This window comes from Anabrus simplex, chromosome 2 (genome assembly GCF_040414725.1).
Source record: "Anabrus simplex isolate iqAnaSimp1 chromosome 2, ASM4041472v1, whole genome shotgun sequence".
Classification (NCBI taxonomy): domain Eukaryota; kingdom Metazoa; phylum Arthropoda; class Insecta; order Orthoptera; family Tettigoniidae; genus Anabrus; species Anabrus simplex.
The window spans coordinates 735239041-735258880 of record NC_090266.1 but is presented as its reverse complement, the minus strand read 5'-3'; the positions used below and the strand labels follow the sequence as shown (position 1 = coordinate 735258880).

The 19840-nt window shown below is 40.2% G+C and overlaps 1 protein-coding gene across 3 annotated transcripts in view; it reads left to right on the top strand.

Moving 5' to 3' along the window:
- LanB1 (laminin subunit beta-1) overlaps nt 1-19840 on the top strand; it is a 584100-nt gene that overhangs the window by 389911 nt on the left and 174349 nt on the right. For all 3 annotated transcript variants that reach the window (XM_067141389.2, XM_067141390.2, XM_067141391.2), the window contains exon 15: nt 12165-12285. In XM_067141389.2, the coding sequence (XP_066997490.2) occupies nt 12165-12285 (121 nt within the window). The remainder of the gene's footprint in view (nt 1-12164; nt 12286-19840) is intronic.

The following is a 19840-nucleotide window of genomic DNA, read 5'->3' as shown; positions in this document are numbered from 1 at the left end:
CAGTCACTCTTATGTCAAGTCCAATTGCACTCATTTTTGCCAGTGGTCTTCCATAATCTACCCTATCAAATGCCTTAGATAGGTCAGTCACGATACAGTACAATTGACCTCCTGAATCCAGGATATCTGCTATATCTTGCTGGAATCCTACAAGTTGAGCTTCAATGGAATAACCCTTCCTAAAGCCAAACTACCTTCTATCAAACCAGTTATTAATTTTGCAAACATCTCTTAAATAACCAGAAAGGATGCCTTCCCAAAGCTTACATGCAATGCACATCAAACTGACTGGCCTGTAATTTTCAGCTTTATGTCTATCACCCTTTCCTTTATAAACAAGGGCTACTATAGCAACTCAATCAATCACTACTGATCTGCATTTAGGGCAGTTGCCCAGGTGGCAGATTCCGTATCTGTTGTTTTCCTAGCCTTTTCTTTAATGACCGCAAAGAAATTGGAAAATCATTGAACATTTCCTTTGGTAAGTTATTCCAATGCCCCAATTTGTCCTCTTGAATTCCATCTTTATCTTCATATTCTGATCTTTCCTACTTTTAAAGACACCACACAAACTTATTCGTCTACTGATGTCCTCCCACACCTTCTCTCCTCTGACAGCTCGGAACATACCATTTACATATCAGATGTAAGGCTTTTCAGGCATTTGCTCTATTAACTAGCGTTTTGTCTTAGGTCTGACACTAGACTCGTCAGAGTGGGATGTGTCAGACCCTACCCACTGACGCTGGGTGTATGCAGGTGAGCATCATCAAAAAGTTATTTCATTCCCACCTGCAATTGAGGTGGGCGGGCCACAGCTAAACTAGTAGCTCTTAGGCCAAATGGAAAGGAAGAAAGTGAGAAAAGTGCATTATAGCTGTATGTGTTGTACATACCGGAAAAGAAGACTGTAATGGAAGAGGCTCGAGGATACCGTGACAACAAGCCAGGCCCAGGAGCGACCCGCAAAGCACCCCTCCCGGGCAAGACCCTACAAATACCAGAGGAGACGGGAGGAGAATTTTATTGACTTGACGACGTATCTCGGGCGCGCATATGAGAAAAGTGAATACAGTGAGTTGCTACAAGTGCATGAACAAGTTACTAGATTACATGTTGGACAGAAACAGGTAGAGAGGGGGCGGGGGGGGGAGGAAGGTATAATTAGATGGACACGGGGAATATTGGAGAAGGAAATAATACAGGTTAGTTGTAAGGTTTGTAACGGAGGTGGCAAGTAGACGGAACAGTTCGAGAATGGTAAGAGGCGGGAGGCTGAATGTGGGTTGGGAAACAGGTGGATAAATCGTCTGCGGCGGTGGATCTTGTCGAGAGCGAAGAACTGGGGAACAGGGGGGAGAACGTGCAACGCGGGGTGAGGATCGGGAAGTCTCTACACGATAAGTGCGACAGTGAAGACGGACTCCTTCGGTGAGCAGGCGGGTGACGTCTTTATTGGTGGGAAGCTGAAGGCGTACCATGTACGTCGGACCGCGATCGTTGAAGATACGGAAGATGCGCCGTGCCGGAACCCCTGCCATGATGAGATCGTTAAAGATGTCCTGTTCAGAAATCGCCGGGTCGACGCCACGAGGAACACAACTCGACACTGAAGGTGGTTGATTGGTCGTGGTAGCGCCAGATGCTCCGCGGGAAGCTGGCTGAGCAGTAGTGGCGGTATCCAGTGAATCAGCAAGGGGCAGTTGGGGACTGGGGAGGGTCGTAGTTAGGGAGGGGGTGGTGGTAGACATGATGGGAGAAGGAGGACTGAATGTGAGAGTGGCGGAAGAAGAAGACGGGAGAAGCTGAACAGAGGTAGTAACTGTAGTGGATGTAGTAGTAGTAAGGGTAGGCGAAGACCGATGGTTAATAGAGCAAACACCTGAAAAGCCAACATCTAATTTTTGATATGCTCTATTGGTGGAAAAATATCTAATTCCCTCCATGGGGATTTAGAATTACCATTTGGACAGAAGAGATGGCAGTGGTAGTGAATGAAGGGAGACAGGAAGTCGGGCAGAGAGGACAGGATCAGAGGCCACTTGTTGTAAGAGGTAGTCGGGAATGGGAAGAACTTTGTGCTGAGCTTGAAAGAGAGGGATGGTGCCTTTAGCGATGTATTTTGGTCCATGCAGGGCGTATTCAAAGAAGACCAAAACGTCGGGCGAAGGTTGCCCAGATGAGGCATCTTGGAGACGGAGAACACATTTAGTCGCAATGTTGCTGTCCCGAAGTGAGAACTGGATGTCCTGAGGTGAATGAACGGTGTCCACATTCTTGATGAGACAGGAAGACATGTTGGAGGGAGGCGACAACCAACTAGGCGTCTGCCCATTAAATTATTCTTGGGCTGGCTGAGACAGCGAAGAGAGTGAGGAGAAGAGCACCACCTAGCCGAAAAAAGTATGTGGACAGAGGATGATGCAGGTGAGCTTATCAGAAGCCTATTTATGAGGCACAGTCTGATAACTGCATACGGGAGATAAATCTCCACAATGGAATTATTGCCCGCCTGGCAATTCCGAATGGAAAATTCTAAATTCCCTCTATGGGAATTTAGAATTTTACATACCATTTAATCGAGCAGCTCGTCTCCTTTCTCCCAAATCTGTACATTGCGCAGAATTTAAAAAGAATGGTATTTCTGTATCGGTCATGCCCAGAGTAACAAGGAAATGTACTTTTTACTTTTCCGTAATTTCTGTCTGTCTGTCTGTCTGTCTGTCTGTATGTATGTACATGCATCACTAGAAAACTGCTAAAGAGAATTTAATGAAAATCTGTATGCAAAGTCGGGGAATAAGTCGCTACAATCTAAGCTGTACAAAATTTTATTCACGCTGAGTGAAATGGTAGTTTAGGGGAAGGCCTAAAATTTAATTTCCAAATATTTATGTTATTAGTGGTCCTACCTTAATAAAAATTGGTATGCAAAGTCAGGGAATAAGTCGCTACCACATAGGCTATAAATAATTTTATTCATGCTGAGTGAAATGGTAGTTTAGGGGAAGGCCTAAAATTTAATTCTTAAATATTTACGTCAGTCGTGGTCCTATCTCATTGAAAACTGGTATACAAAGTCGGAGAATGAGCTACTATAATCTAGGAGATAAATCATTTTATTCAGGCTGAATGAAATGGTAGTTTAGGGGAAGGCCTAATATTTAATTCTCAAATAATTATATTATTAGTGGTCGTATCGATAAATAGTACATAACCAAAGTTATATTGAATTAAATTTCCAACCATTTATGTCTTACACATTTTTACCGTACCGGCTATGATCACACAGTTATTCATGAAATTGTATTTTTGTTGCTAAGTCCATATCGATGCCGAGCCACGAGAAAATGGGTTAACAGTATTTAATGAAAATTGGTATATAGAGTCAGGGAATAAGAAACTACAGTCTAAGCTATAAACAATTTTATTCACCCTGGATGAAATTGTCGTTTAGGGGAAGGCGCCTAAAATTTAATTTTTAAATATCTGTTTTTGGTCCTATCGAAAAGTACTACATAGCAAAAAGTTTCAGAGAATACAATTTCCGATCATTTATGTTTTATTCAGTTTTACTGTTCTGACTATGATGAGTGGTATTTCAGGGTCAGAAGAAAACTAAATGTGAAGGCCTACATTATCGAAAACGCGTAACATGGATCAACAATAACATTACATTGACCATTGTTTGTTGTGATGTTATTTGTTTCTTATCCTGCCTCTCAACTCCGATAGATGGGATTACTGCTGCATGCCGACTGACTGAACTGACTGACCGTACTGACTGAATATTGGCGGGAAATAGCTGGGGAGTTAGAAAACTTTCTTCTTTAGCATGCCATTCATCTCGTTCATACATTTTCTGATACAGCTAGTACATAACACACTGGTTCTTCATAGTATTCCAGTTATTCGATCCCTACTCTGACGCGCTGTTTTGATTGAGCAGTGTGCATACTTAACCCTCAATCGGGCGCGCTCTTCCGACGAACACTCTCGGGCGCGTGCGGTCTTTTAGACCGCAGCAATTATTTTCATAATTTATTGTATGGCCTTGGAATCTAATAAAAGTGTTGAAGTTAATACTGTTGAAAGTAAGTTTAGTTTTATTTAGATAATATTTAAAACATTTTTACGTACTCAATGACCGCATTAGAAAAATAAAAACTTGTTGAAAATTGAGTTGATTTTCAAATAAATTTTGAAAGCTTTGAAAAATAACTTTCCGTTCTATTTATTTTTTCTGGTTTGTAAAATGGAAGCTGTTTGAACTAGATATATATTATCGTTCCCTTCATCCATTCTCACTGTAATATTTCTGGCATAAGTAATCATAAATTTAAACACAGTTTTTTCAGAAATATTTGCATTTCAAATGATAAAAACTTCTAATTTTACAGCATAACAACCACCTTTGTGAAGAACATGTATATGAGAGAATTATACAATATTTGACATATATTTGAGTTCATATTCAAGTTCAATTTTGCACTATTTTCTTTATGTGAACACACTAAAGAATTATTGTCATTGTTTTAACCAAATATTGGTATAGTCGACAATCTTTTGTAAAATATCGCCTGGAAAAAATAGCTCCCAGGTTTCAATTGGAGTTTTAACATTCCTGGCTAAACCTTTAGACCCTGTAAGGCATGTTACAATATTATGACCTGGTCCACGACCAGTCCTTGCGAATGTTGGGTGCGCACGCAATTCTGTTTTACCGTCCTTGTCTGTCAAATTCACTTCAAAAACACCAGCACTGCATCCGTTAACACCAGATAGCTCACTATTTGTATCATGGTCAGTAACCTGAAGATTGTCAGTTTCACTTTCATTACCACTTTGTGGCTGCTGTCTGGAAGTATCTTCTGCTGCCTCATCAACTTCTTCCAATAGGCATCCTACTGCTTTGTCTCTGTCTTTCACAAATGCAGTTATTCTTTCACTTTCTTCCTTTTCAACACTCTCTATCAATAATAAGATCCTTTCTTCTTCAGCAGGATCCATATTGAGATGTATATGCACACGAAACTAAACAAATCTAGTAACACACAGCTGGGCGCGTACTGGTCACAATGACCAAGACACAAGTTACACTAACAGGCGCATCGGTGTAAAAGACCACAGACTGACTCAAACATCTACCTTCCTGTCTACAGGGTGTCTGAGGAGGGGCCACCCAATCAGGTGGCTAAATGATCCCTTGGGAGAGATAGTCTAGAGGAGGGGGGGGGGCATAGCTGACCTTCAGACGGATTCCCTGACGAAAACTTTTAGAGGTCGGTCGTTTAGACCGCTACGCGCCCGATTAAGGGTTAAGGTAGAGGCTGACTTAGTAGTAGTAGTAGTAGTAGTAGTAGTAGTAGTAGTAGTAGTAGTAGTAGTAGTAGTATGGCCTGGTCTAGAAAAACAACTTAGGCCTATTTCAAATTATAGCACCACAATTCACTGAATAACTCAAAATTCAACCCTGAAAAGAGCAGTTTCTTAAGGAAAGCTTCTTCCTCTTCACTTTCCTACATTAATTTTATTCCAAATTATCAGTGAAGAGGGGGTTTCTCCTCTGGCTTGGAGGAAAAATTTGCCTCCATATTAGATAAATTTTTCCGCCGTCAGTGTAGTGAATAGATATTTTCCAACTCACTGGGTACTCCTAGGAAACATTAGTAAAAGGGCATATTTTTTTACCCTGGGATTCTCCACTATTCGACCCTCTCCCCGCCGAAAAAAGACGAAGAGTGTTCACTAATCACGGTTGTCTGCAGCTTGGAACTTTGGACTGTTAGATCGGCAGTGTAGTCCTGTTCGTTAAAAGTAAGAAAATATGTGGTGTTTCATTTTTTCGAGTATTCCATATGAAAGCATTGCTTTTAATCGCGCCATTCCTACTGACGTCATAATGAAAATCTGTATGTTAAGTCCGGGAATAAGTTGCTACAATCTAGGCCATAAATCATCTTTTTCACACTGAGAGAAATGGTAGTTTAGGGGAAGGCCTAAAAATTTAATTCACTGAGCTCGATAGCTGCAGTCTTTTAAGTGCGGCCAGTATCCAGTAATCGGGAGATAGTAGGTTTGAGCCCCACTGTCGGAAGCTCTGGTTTTCCATGGTTTCCCATTTTCAAACCAGGCAAATGCTGGGGCTGTACCTTAATTAAAGCCACAGACGCTTCCTTCCCATTCCTAGGCCTTTCCTATCCCATTGTCGCCATAAGACCTATCTGTGTCGGTGCGACGTGAAGCAAATAGCAAAAAAGAAATAATTAATTCTCAAATATTTATGTTAATGGTGCTCCTATCTTAATGTAAATCGGTATGTAAAGTCCAGGAATAAGTCGCTACAATGTAGGCTATAAATAATCTTATTCATGCTGAGAGAAATGGTAGTTTAGCAGAAGGCCTAAAATTTTATTCTCAAATATTTATGTTATTATTTGTGCTGTTTAATGAAAATCAGTATGCAAAGTCGGGGAATAAGTCGCTACAATCTAGGCCATACATAATTTTATTCACGCTGAGTGAAATGGCAGTTTAGGGGAAGGCCTAAAATTGAATAATGATATATTTGTGTTATCAGTAGTCCTATTGAATAATAGTATGTAACTAAATCATATATTATTCAATTTCCGATCATTTATGTCTTATACATTTTTACTGTACCGGGTATGATAACAGAGATATTCATGAATTTGGATTTTTTTTGTTAAGTCCATTTCAGCTCCGCCACGAGAAAATGGGTTATCAGAATTTAATGAAAATCGGTATGTAGAGTCGAGGAATAAGGAACTACAGTCTACGCTATAATTAATTTTATATGATTCCCTAATATTACAGAGTCGAAAGAAAACTGAATGTGAAGACCTACAATACAGAGAGCTCATAACATTGATCAACAATAACATTACATTGACCAGTGTTTGATGCGATGTTCTTTGTGTGTCTGTTGCCGCTCATCTGCGATAGATGGGATTACTGCTGTATCCCAGTTTCTTTTAAAATTTGTTTTACGTCGTTCCGACAGAGATAGGACTCATGGCGACGATGGGCTAGAATAGGGCTAGGAGTGGGAAGGTAGCGCCCTGGCCTTAATTTCGTTACAGCCCCAGCATTTGCCAGGTGTGAAAATAGGAGACCACGGAAAACCATCTGCAGGCTGTCGACAGTGGGGTTCGAACCCACTACCATCCAGATGCAAGCTAACAGCTGCGCGCCCCTAACCGCACGGCGAACTTGCCCTGTCGTACTGAAAATAACAGCCTGCCTGAATATTGGCGGGAAGTAGCTGGGGAGTTACATAACTTTCTTCTTTAGCATGCCTTTCCTCTGGCTCATAAATTTTCTGATACTACTGATAGGTGACAAACTGGTTCATGATAGCATTCGAGCTATTCAGTCCGTACTCAGAGGCACTGATTGGAATGAGCAGTGTGCATATTTAAAGGAATAATTGCAGAGGAGTGTTCACGGCTGTCTGCGGTCTGGTCATTCCAGCACTGGAAATTTGGACTGTTAGATCGGCACCGTAGTACTGTTCGCAAAAAGTGAGAAAATGTGCGGTTTTTCATTTGATCGAGTATTGTATATGATAACATTGCTTTTAATCACTACATTCCTACTGACGACTTCAGCCAGGAAAACCACAAAGACAGTCTTTCATAGAATCCCGTAGTGAAGCACGGGTACATCAGCTAGTATAATCATAAAATATATTCCATTTTACTGGATCAGTCATTGCACAAAAGTATTTTCCTTTTAACATGTGATGGAGGCATGACTTAGTACTCTAATTTTGTATGAACTGAATGCTGTGATTTTCTTTATAATGCTTGCATACTTGGTCAGTTCGTGTTAAATGTCTAATAATGAGTACTGAAGATAGTAATGGTTCAAGATGATTCAGGTTTTGTGAATGGTTCTTTGCTAGCAAGAATAAGACATTGACATTTGACATCCTTTGATGTAATTTTGCTAGAAGCGAGGAATCCATGTTTATAGGGGGATATACTGTATATGGAATGATAAACAAAAGTTAACGCTGGTGAATAATTCTTTCACAAGTAATTCATAAGCAGATAATATAGAAATCACATGGTAATTTGTTATATCTGACCTCCTCCCACCTTGAAATACTTGAGTGATTGGTGACACTTTCTCAAAAAACAACCAATTCTAAAAAAACTGTGTTGTAAAAATGGATGTTTCTGGATTCCTCGCTGGAAACTCTTGCGTAACTAAATTGGCTGTCCTTCTCCATCACGCCACATCTGTCATTTTCACACCAGGCAGATGCTAGGCCTGTACCTCAATTAAGGCCACAGTTGCTTCCTTCCCACTCCTAGACTTTTCCTATCCCATTGTTGCCAGAAGACCTATCTGTGTCAGTGTGATATAAAGTCAATTTGGAAACAAAAAAAAAAACCCAAAAAATCTCATTATATCGCATGACATCTGCCATTGACGTGGGATCTCAATTTGATGTATGTTATATCAATGTTGTGAAGACCTTTGATACTTTAGATCACAAACTTCTCTCACAAACTCTCTGAACTTCACAACGTACTTGGGAGTCTCCTAGCTTTTATCCAGAACTTTGAGTGAAAGATTACAGTGTGTGGTTCTTAATGGATGCAGATTTGCTCTCATCACAGCAGTCTCTGGTGTCACACAGGGCAGTGTCCTAGCTCCTTTCTTTTTGCCTTGTTCATTGATGACCTTATGAATACTGTCTTCCATAACTTATGTGAATTCTTCTTGATTCTGTCACAGATACAATATGCTTGCAAAATGCACTTGATTATTTGATAGCATGGTGTACTACATGGTGTCTTAAACTTAATTCCACCAAATTTTCAACATTTATTTCTTATTTTTTTTTTTACATTATGTAAATCCCTCATATTTCATAATTATTATTGAGAGAACCAACTGATTTCAGTTGTTGATGAGCAAAAACACTTGGGAGTACATTTTGATAAATTGTTTGTTTGTTTCCCACTTAAACAGAGTCACCTCACATGCTATACCACTCTTTGGTTTATTATGCAAGTTTTCTGACATAACAGATATACGTGCCCTGAGAGCGTTTAATTTTTCCTGTGCTTTACTAGTTGTCGAATACGCCTCTTCAGTCTGGCCCAGTTTTTCTTCTTCATATCTCTACTACCTTGACTGTGTACAACCTTTCTTCTGCACAGTCATTAGAGCCAGAGTCTCTGTATGTTTCAACTTGAGTAGTAATTGAGTGCTTTAGAAAATAAAATTTCAGAACTCTTATCACATTAGAAGGAAGGTATTTTTTTCCTTTTCTTCTTTTTGCTAGTGGTTTAACATCGTACTAACACATTGAAGGTTTTCAGCGATGCAAGCATAGGAAAGGGCTAGGATTGGGAAGGAAGCAGCCATGGCCTTAATTAAGCAGTTTAGTGTGAAAGTGGTAAACCATGTAAAACCAGTTTAAGGGCTGCCAATGGTATGATTTGAACCCAACTTCTCCCGAATGCAAGCTCACAGCTTCGTGACCCTAACCACATGGACAACTTGCTCAGTCAGAGGGAAGTATGGTGGTATGTTGTGAGCTGTCAGTGGAGAGATGGTGTGGAATGACATCAGTAGATGAATAAGTTTGAGTGGTGTCTTTAAAAGTAGGAAAGATCACAGTATGAAGATAAAGCTGAAATTCAAAAGGACAAATTGGGGCAAATATTCATTTATAGGAAGAGGAGTTAGGGATTGGAATAACTTACCAAGGGAGATGTTCAATAAATTTCCAATTTCTTTTTAATCATTTAAGAAAAGGCTAGGAAAACAACAGATAGGGAATCTGCCATCTGGGCGACTGCCCTAAATGCAGATCAGTGGTGATTGATTGATTGATTGAGTGAGTGATTGATTGATTGATTGATTGATTGATTGATTGATCGATCGATTGATTGATTGATTGATTGATTGATTGATTGATTGATTGATTGATTGATTGATTGATTGATTGATTGATTTGAGTTAGCAGATCTAAAACTGCTATACGAAGTAGCTGGTAGTTTATTTAGGTCATCTGAATTAGTTTCCTTCCTTCTCCTACTTGTACATTTTCATAGTACCAGAATGAAAGCTCTCTTCTATGAGGGCCAAGGGCCATACTGAAAGTCATGAGCAACATTTTAACATTTTTTTTTTGACAGTAGAAGTGTGTTCCAGCACGCCAAAGGCACTGACACACTGCTCTCTTCACGTCCTGCCTCTCATAGTGCTGGCCTCTCATATACTCCTTTGCAAAACCAAAAAATGGTAAGTCAAATTGTGCCAAGTCGTGACTGTAGGGATTATGTGGCATAACCTCCCATCCAAATTTTTCATTGTTCTCGCTGGTGAAACTAGCACTGTGGAGGCGGGCATTATTGTGTTGCAGGGTAATGTTCTTTCTGGGATACGCAATGCACAATGAAGTTCGAGAAGCATTTCAACATAATGGGGAGCATTTATGGTTAGCCCAGGTTCAAGAAATTGCGCCGGAGTGACACACTCTGCATCCCAGAAGACAGTGCCTATAACTTTGCCAGCAGACTTCACTGTCTTTGCTTTTCTTTCGTTGATGAATTCAAATGGCACCATTCCATGCTTTGTTGTTTCGTTTCTGGTTCGTAATGATGCAGCCAGCGCTCATCCCCCTTAACAATACGCATCAAAAAATCATGTCCATTTCCATATCTGTGAAGAAGGTTCTGAGTGACGGTTTGTCCCAGAACTTTGTGATCTGTGGTGAGTAAACGTGGGGCCCAGCAGGAACAGTCATTTCGATAGTCTAACTAACGAATCATTTCCGGCAGTGCACTGTGTCCTATTGCAAATTTTGCCGCAATTTCACTCAGTGACACATCTGTCCTCTTTAATGTCGTCATCAACTCTTCTCATGTTGCACTCAGTGGACTCGGTTAAAGGGTGCCCGCTACGCACCTAATCTTGCATGCTCGTGTTTCCATCTTTAAAATGTCACTCGTCTCCACAAGCAACAGCAGCCGCTAAGACCGGTCACGTCGCTTGAGGGGTGTCAGGTGTAAGGAATAAAAGAGGACTCCCAAATTGAGTACCACATTGCAACATTTTCCACAATGGTTCACGAGACCTGCATTATTCAATGCAACTTTCTTTTGGCCTTGAGGAGTTCCCTCTTCTATAAATATTGGATTAATTTGCCACCTCCATCAGCATTTGAATTGTTGGCAAGGCTATCATTAACAATGGATTTATATGCAAAACCAATTTTACAAGGACAATTCTATCTCAAGGGCATGTTTTAAAGTGTAATTTTAAGTAAATAAGAAGGAATGAATGTTTGTTTTTCTGTTTTGAAAACTCTAATTAGTGGTTTTAAGCACTATTTTCTGATTTTAGTGTACACAGTGGAAGCTTGTCATTTTTAAGATTCTTAAGTGTTTGACTAATCTAGAAATAAGCAGCTGAAGATATCTCTAAGAGACGAAACATGTCCTGTGAATAGTTTTTTAAAATATTAATGTAATTTCATCGCAAATGTGATTAGAATACGGTATGTATGTATGTATATTACTGAGCTCGATAGCTGCAGTCACTTAAGTGCGGCCAGTAAGAAAATAAAATAAAATAAAAAAAATTGAAAAGGTGGAAATTTCAAGTCTTTAATTTCAAAGTAAGTTGAATGTTCCAAGCTGTCACTGGAGAGACAGCGTTGAATGACATTAGTAAACAAATAAGCTTGGGTGGGGCATTTAAAAGTTGGAAAGATCATAATATGAAGATAAAGTTGGAATTCAAGAGGACAAATTGGTGCAAATATTCACTTATAGACTAGGAGTGAGGGATTGGAATAATTTATAAAGGGAAATGTTCGATAAATTTCCAAGTTCCTTGAAATCATTAGGAAAGGCCAGGGAAACAATTGATAAGGAATCTGCATCCTGGACAACAGCTGTACATGCAGATGATTGATTGATTGATTGAAACAAAGCTTTTTCATAAGTTTATATTGTATGTAGATTTCTCATTTTATTGTGCAGTTAACATGACTTGGCCAGAATATTTGTTTCCAAAGTGACAAATTGTGCCTTTGTTAAGATAATTTTTAGTGTTGTAGGTATAGTATAAATCTAATATTCTCTTGCATATCATTCTGTTTTTGAACTTTTCAGATGCAAGGTCGTTGGGAGGATGTTCGGGTGGTTGTGGAGAGGGATGGACCAGTGAATAGGACAGGGATCTGTGCCAACACTCAGCCACAGGATGACATTAAACATGTGTCACTGCCGTCAGGTAATTTACACAAAAATATGGATAATTGTTAAGAGATCTTGTATTTTGTTGAATCCGAGGCATTTCTCAAAAACAGCTGTGTCCATGATATTTCATAATATTTCTTTCTTTTAATACACACTGTAACATGATGGCAGTGTGGTAAATAAATAAATACAAGACTGGTAGCATTACTCTTAAGATATATTGGCTAACTCTAATTATCACTTACATGCAGGCACACAGTTATATTAGCGCTCATTCTCTGTGCTCTCACTTTTCAGTCACACTAGTATTTCAGTCTAACACAGTTACACTACAGAGTTCTCGTACACATGCACTATACACTATTGCTTGTACCCTAGGGTAGTTTACGAATAAGTTCACTGAACAACTTTTGCGGCTGCACGCTAAATAGTTATAAACGACGAATTTTGTACCAGTTCTGTATTTACTCAACAGTTCATGAATATTTATTCTAAAACAATGTATATTTGTGGGTCCATCTTTATACGTTCACAACAGTCACATAAGTGTGTTCGTGGTGCAGAGTTCGCACCCACACATGGCAGTCCTCTGGTCATGGCCTCGCATCCAACAGCTGTACTGTTCTGTCAGTTCGCATGCAGCACTGCCGTGCTCCGAAGCACACACTCCTTGGCACTGTCCTCACAGAACTGAACTGGCACGATCGCTTCACTGCTTACTCTGATCCAATGACTGACTGATCTCGCACTGAACCATTGGGACTAATTCGGCATGCCTTCCAGATTCTTAAGACAAAGAGAAGTCCCTGGATCTATTTGTTTCTGTTGCTAAGAGGAAGGTTCGCAAGGATGTCACGAAGTAGTGATCAAGGGACAGGCCTTGGGCATCAAGCTTGCCTATGACTGGTTGTAGATGAAGTGAGTGGGTTGGGCCGTAGTAGGTGATGTCACTTGTGGCAGGAAGCCAGATGGGATCGCTCCTCGTAAAGGCCTAGTCATACAAAATGGTGACCTGCTACAATACTGTAGATATACCTTTGCACGCACGCACGCACACGCACACACACACATACACATACACTCTCTCTCTTCTTATTTTCCTTAACCATCACCACATTTTAAACAATCATTTGTGAGAAGTAAGGTTATACATCTCATGTTTATTCCCTTCCATTTCTTATGGTATGTACACTCAACCACACAAAATTTGGCTGCTGTCAAAAATCAAAGAATTTGCCACATTAGAGACCCACCAATCAGGGTACACCTGTACAGTACTGGCCATAAAACAGATGCATTCATGGTATCTGGCTTGTGGACATCACTGAGATCTAATTTCTAGACAGTCATATAACACACAAATAACAAACATTGCAGGAAATTGTTTCTAGAAGGTGAAGGAGCAGCTATCTTTCCAACAAACTTGTTAATAACGTACCTCATCACTAGGATCTGGAAGTTCATGCTCTAAAAATTGAGCAAATATGCATGCATATTGTACCAGGAAAAGTTGACTGTTAATAGCATGAGGTCTTTCTAAGGGGTACTGAGTTCTTAGGAGATGGTACAGAGAGAGGATGGCAAGGTGAAATAAGAGATATTACGTCTTTCATTCCTTTATTTCATTCTTTGGAATGCCCTCCTATTGTGTCACCAAATAATGAATATTTATTTGAAAATAAATCCTCATTCTCGCCCCCCTTTTTTTTTTAAACAACAGAACATCGAAATTAATTCAAATGAAATTTTAACTGAATAATATTTCCCAATTTGATATGTCCATCATATTCTTCATGTCATAAATCAAGGATGTTGTAAATAAATGAGAAATCCTAAAGTCTCTCTCTCTAGGGGTATTTGCGATTTCATATTTACACTTCCTACATGAATTGAGTAAAGCAAATTTCTTCTCGAGAACACGTTAAACTTGAAATCAAATCTAGTCTTTTAAAGTTCTGAGCACACGTTATGAAAAATATGGCAAATTTGGAGTTTATGTTATACTTTCACCATGAATAGTGCACTTAATTGATACCTCAAAGTTCTAATAAATGGGAGTATACGGGAGCACTTTGTTGTTGAAAGTTTTTCTTGACTTGGAAAACGTTAATACTGTTCAAGTAGAATATTAAGTAAACTCTTTAATGTTCTTTGTCCGTAATGACTTAGTTCATAAAGGTCCTGCTTAAAGTCAGAATTTAATGGAAAAGCACTGACATCACCTGATATACGCTTTCTCGAACAGTGGAAAACCACTCTGCGAACAGCAATCTGGGATTCGGCTGTCAGCAGGCCCCAAGCTGCTCCATGGAACCATTCCCGCGTAGTACCAAATCTCCGTCGTTCTACGTCGATCTCCGTCGTTCTACGTCGAAAACGTGCACTATTTGATTTTGCACAGTTATCACTGGTGACTGTTTCACAATTTATCACCATTCACTTTGATGAGAAATACGTTGGAGCGAGTCTTTTATCGTCTATCACGATCATGAGAAATATCGTTCACGGCACAGTTCATCTAACCGCTTACTGCTCACTGTTCGTAGGGTTAAATTAACTTACATTTGGAACACAGTTTGTAATTGCTCAACTTCACAGCAAAATAAATAAGCGACTCTCTCTTGTAACACCTCAATTATTCAAGTATAAGTCCTATACTTCACGATAACACTGGGTACACAGTTAGTCCACCTGCATTAATTTCAAATAGCACAGCCTGTTATGATGACGCGCGAACAGTTCTTCTACACTAATGACAGTGTTCTAGGCTCCCAAGGCAATGAAAGTGTTATAACCTACACTCATGAAATTCAAAGTTCAAATAGTCCAAGATCATTACCATGCGAAGTATTTTGTGTTAACCCCAAGTTGGTTACGGTTATTCACATGTCAACTAAGATATTTACTAAGTGTCAAGTACAACTGTTGTTGAATACTATAAGTCTTTAAGACTTTGAAATTACACACATTCATTTTCTAAGTCTGAATATCAGACGAATTACAAGTCCCACAATGTACAGGTTACTCATTGGTATCGCAGAGACTAAGCATCAACTAGCCATCGAAACTTTCTAAGTTGTGCGAGGTCCGGTCGCAGGAATACTTGGTTTGACGCGCGCAGCGTGATATACTAGCCAGCTGTGAAAGAATGTAGACTTGACGCGAACTCGATGTGAAATTGGTGCGAACTCGACGTGAACTGGATTGCTGTGGCCTGGCTCTCTGCTTATATTCAGTACGGCTCAAGGCTGCTTGCTACGTCACAGAGATGAAATTGGCTTATGTCTTTAGAATGCCTTGACGGAATTTGCTGAAATTAATATATGTTTGCATTTGGAACATGAGCTACATGATGATACATGTCTCATGTCCGAAACTTAAGCGGCTGAAAAGTTATGCCTTTTCTTTCTAGTACCTTCAATGGAGAGGCATGTAACATGTGATATTGACGTCACCTGCAGACTCGTTGCTCGCGACGTGTCCAGCTCGCTACAAGGAGCTTCGCCTTGCGCTAGCACAAGATGTCGGACGCACGAACAGATATTATTGCCGTCCCTTTTTCACATGTTTCGGCAACAATAAAACAATGTACAGGGCTGGAACAGTTCCCGTTACAATATATTCTCTTAAAACTGAAACATACGCACCATTAAATTAAAATAATTAATGTCCCTTTGCGGATATAAAGACGAGTTAGTATTAAATGAATAAACTTACATTATTCCCTTGAGGTTGAAGCAGAAGTGGTCCCATTGCCAATGTTGACTGATAACTTGTGGTTTACATCCATCACTTTGCACAAATTTTAAGTTGAACAGCTTTGTCTGTTCTCTTAGGAAACTCTTTTGAAACGTGAAAAAATTCTTTCCACATTAGAGGATGTTATTGGGATATATTTAAATGATGTTAACTGCTCCATAGAGAGAGGCGCATCTCTTGGTGTAACAGACAGTTTTCCTTGGAGAATGTCTCAAATATCGTAGATCTGTTTATAACCAGAGTATTTTTGAAATGAGATAATTTACTTTCTCTTTTTTAATTTTTGTTCTGTACTAACGGGAACAGAACTTACGAGGGAAGGGCACGTACCGGGGAATGGCCGATCATATGTAAATTTTGCCCACATGTTAAATGAGCCAAGAATAATGCAATGGCCAAATACTCCTTTTGAAAATTAATTCATGCCACCTACAGAAAGCGTTAAAGTGCGTATGTTTGAATTAGCACGCTGGGCTGCGCAGTACTGCACTGCATGCTGGGTTCACTCATCGAGAGGCTGCTACACCACATCCTACCTGCAACTCGCACTGTCTAACAGCTGATTGAGGCCACGCTGACATACACTTAAAGTCGTATTGGACAAGTGATTGTTTGTACACTGCTGGAAAAAGACATTCAACATCCTCAAGGAGAAGGTCATTTTATTTACAGTACAAGTGAGGTGCAGGTAGTTCATCATTGCAGGAGTATATGATTACAAATTCAGACCGAATGAAACACACGTCAAAATAAAGGGTGCCCAAACAGTCTTGCCTATACACAGTGTACCCCCTCTGGTGGAAATGCAGGTGTGCATTCGTGCATGCAAACAATCATAAAGGTGCCGAATGGCATCCTCTATAGATTGTGTCCCAAGCATCTTGTACCTTTTGGTGCAATTCAGGAATGGTTCTTGGAGGCTCTGCAGAACGCAGAAGTTCCCACTTCATCATGTCCCATAGGTGTTCAATTGGCAAGAGATTTGGTGATCTTGCTGGCCAGGGCAGTTGTACACCATGTAGAGCACATTCCGGCACAGCAGCTGTATGTAGATGTGCATTATCTTCCTGAAAACCACATCACCTTACTGTCACAGAAATGGCAGTAGCATTGAGACAACAACCTGTGCAATGTAGCGGGCACTGGTTACGTTACCCTGTAGAAACACCTACTGTGACAACGAGTTGTAACTGATGGCTCCCCACACCATGAAGCCTGGGGTGGGACCTGTCATGGGCAAATGCACTCTGAAATAGGCCACTCACCAGGTCTATGCCGTACATGTGTACGTCCATCACTTGCATACAGACAGAACCTACTCCCATAACTGAAGACATCAGAGCACCCTTCCCCTCTCCAGTCGACTCTTTCACGACAGAGTAGCCTTGCTTTATGGTGTCAGTGGCAGCCTGGTTAGAGGCACATGTGATTGTAATCCTGCTGCAAGCAGACGGTTTCCAGTGGTCCTTGGTGACACAGCAGGTGCAACATATGGCCAGATTTTGTTCCTGGATGAATTTTGGTTGACCACTGCTGCCTGCACAGTGCATCAAATTTGATGCATGTCTGTATTACGATGATGTCTGGAACCTGCTCTATGGGTGTGGGGATGTTCCACAGATCACTGCTGAAAGCAGCTACACACCACCAATACATTGTGCCCATGTGACCCCGTTCAAATGGCTGCATTTGTTCAACAGGGGCATGTACTCATTGGTGGGGCATGGTTGTACCCTAGAATAAATGTTACAAATGCTGTTCACCTCCAACCTCAGCACAGTTACTGCCCACAGAGTCGAAATAGAGTGCGCATGGACAGGCCTCCTGAGCTCCATCTGATCGCTGATGTCCCTGACAAATGAATCACTGACACAACAACCCCTCAGAATGCATATATTATACCCTGGTGTCACTGAACATAGTCCTTGAAGACGTTGCATGGTTTTTTTTTTTCTTTCTTTCCAGGCGTGTATAATGGTAATCAACATAGACAAAGTTATTTTTGCGTTGTAAGAAAAATATGAAGGAGCCTGTGTGGCTCAGGCAGCAATGTGCCTGCCTCTCACCACTGGGTTCCATGGTTCAAATTCCAGTTACTCCATGTGAGATTTGTGCTGGACAAAGCGGAGGTGGGACATGTTATTCTCCAGGTACTCCGGTTTTCTCTGTCATCTTTCATTCCAGTGACACACTCCAATATCATTTCATTTCATCTGTCAGTCATTAATCATTGCCCCAGAGGAGTGCGACAGACTTCGGCAGCTGGCACAATTCCTTTCTTTGCCGCTAGATGGGGGCTTCATTCATTCTATTCTTGATCTGGTCAAATGATGGGAGACAGGCTGAGGATTTTGATTTTCAAGAAAAATATAAAACGTGTAATATTAAGTCTCTCAACATTCAAAAACATGCTGTGCTGGACGCTATTTATGGTATGTTGATGGGTCTGTTTGTTTGATGGTTTGCATCTATTTCAAAGCTTGTGTTTAACTTTTTACTTCAAGTGTCATCAGCAGCTGCCTCAAAACTGACAATGTTCATGTAGACAGCATGTCGTTCTCACTTTTACCTCAAATGACATGTCGTATGATCCTGAAGCAAACAATTCAAGAACGAGTACTTTCAAGAAGGTGATAACTAACCAGGAAACACGTAGAAAAAAAATGTTTCTAGAAGGTAAAGGAGCAGCTATCTTTCCAATAAATCTGTTAATAGCATGCCTCATCATTAAGTGAAAGTTATGCTGCCTGCTCTGACAGTGGGATGTAATAGCTTAGTTTGTAGAGGCACTGTATATGGGCAATACCGTATAAACTGCAGTGTTCGAATCCACCCCGTGCTCGCTACCCCTTTTTGGTATAGCTTACTAGAACCACTTTTAACCACATTCGCTTTTTGGAGTACACTATTAACTGGGAACACTTATCATAATTTTCTTATTTCCTTTCATTTCTCTGTATAGCATTTTGTACAGTAGTATTTGGTCGATTAATAGCTTAGATAAGAAGGTAAGCATAGGGAGAAGGCGCATTATTTCATTTAATTTTTGTTATTACCAACTTGCTTAATTAGATTATGGTAAGGTTATTTTAAGGTTTATACCATTCAGAGAGAGCTGCATGCCCTCAGGTGTTAGTTATGGCTGTGGTTTCCCATTGCTTTTAACTGTATAACAGTATCAACACAGCTAGGCCATGTTAGATATTCCCAAAGGCTGCTACCCCACTTTCGATGAACCATTTATTAGTCTGGTCTCTCGACAGATACCCATCCAATATCGTTGCACCTGCAGCTTGACTATCTGCTTTACTGGTACGCACACGCTTCCCCACCATGGCAAGATTACATGGTTCCCAGGGGAGGTGAAGGAGAAAGTAAGAGAACAGAAGCTTTTGAAGTGTGTTGTTACAGAAGAATGCTGAAGGTGAGATGGGTAGATTAAATCACGAATGAAGATATACTGAATCAGATTGTTGAGAGGATACTGATTTGGCTATATTTGACAGGAAGAAGAGATATGATAGGACACTTCTTGAGACGCCCAGGACTTGTTCAATTAGTTTTTGAGGAAATTGTAGGAAGTAAGTACGGTAGGGGTAGTCCGAGGAGTGAATGTGACAAGCAGAGTAGAACAGATGTAGGATGTAATAGTTACACAGAAATGAAAAGTTTAGCACATAATAGGGTGGCATGGAGAGCTGTATCAAACCAGTCCATGGACTGATGACTCAAACAACAACAACAACAACAACAACAACAACAACAACGGCATAGCACTTTATGGTTTAATGCGCAAAATGTGTTTGTTCCTTGTTACATTAAGTATGATA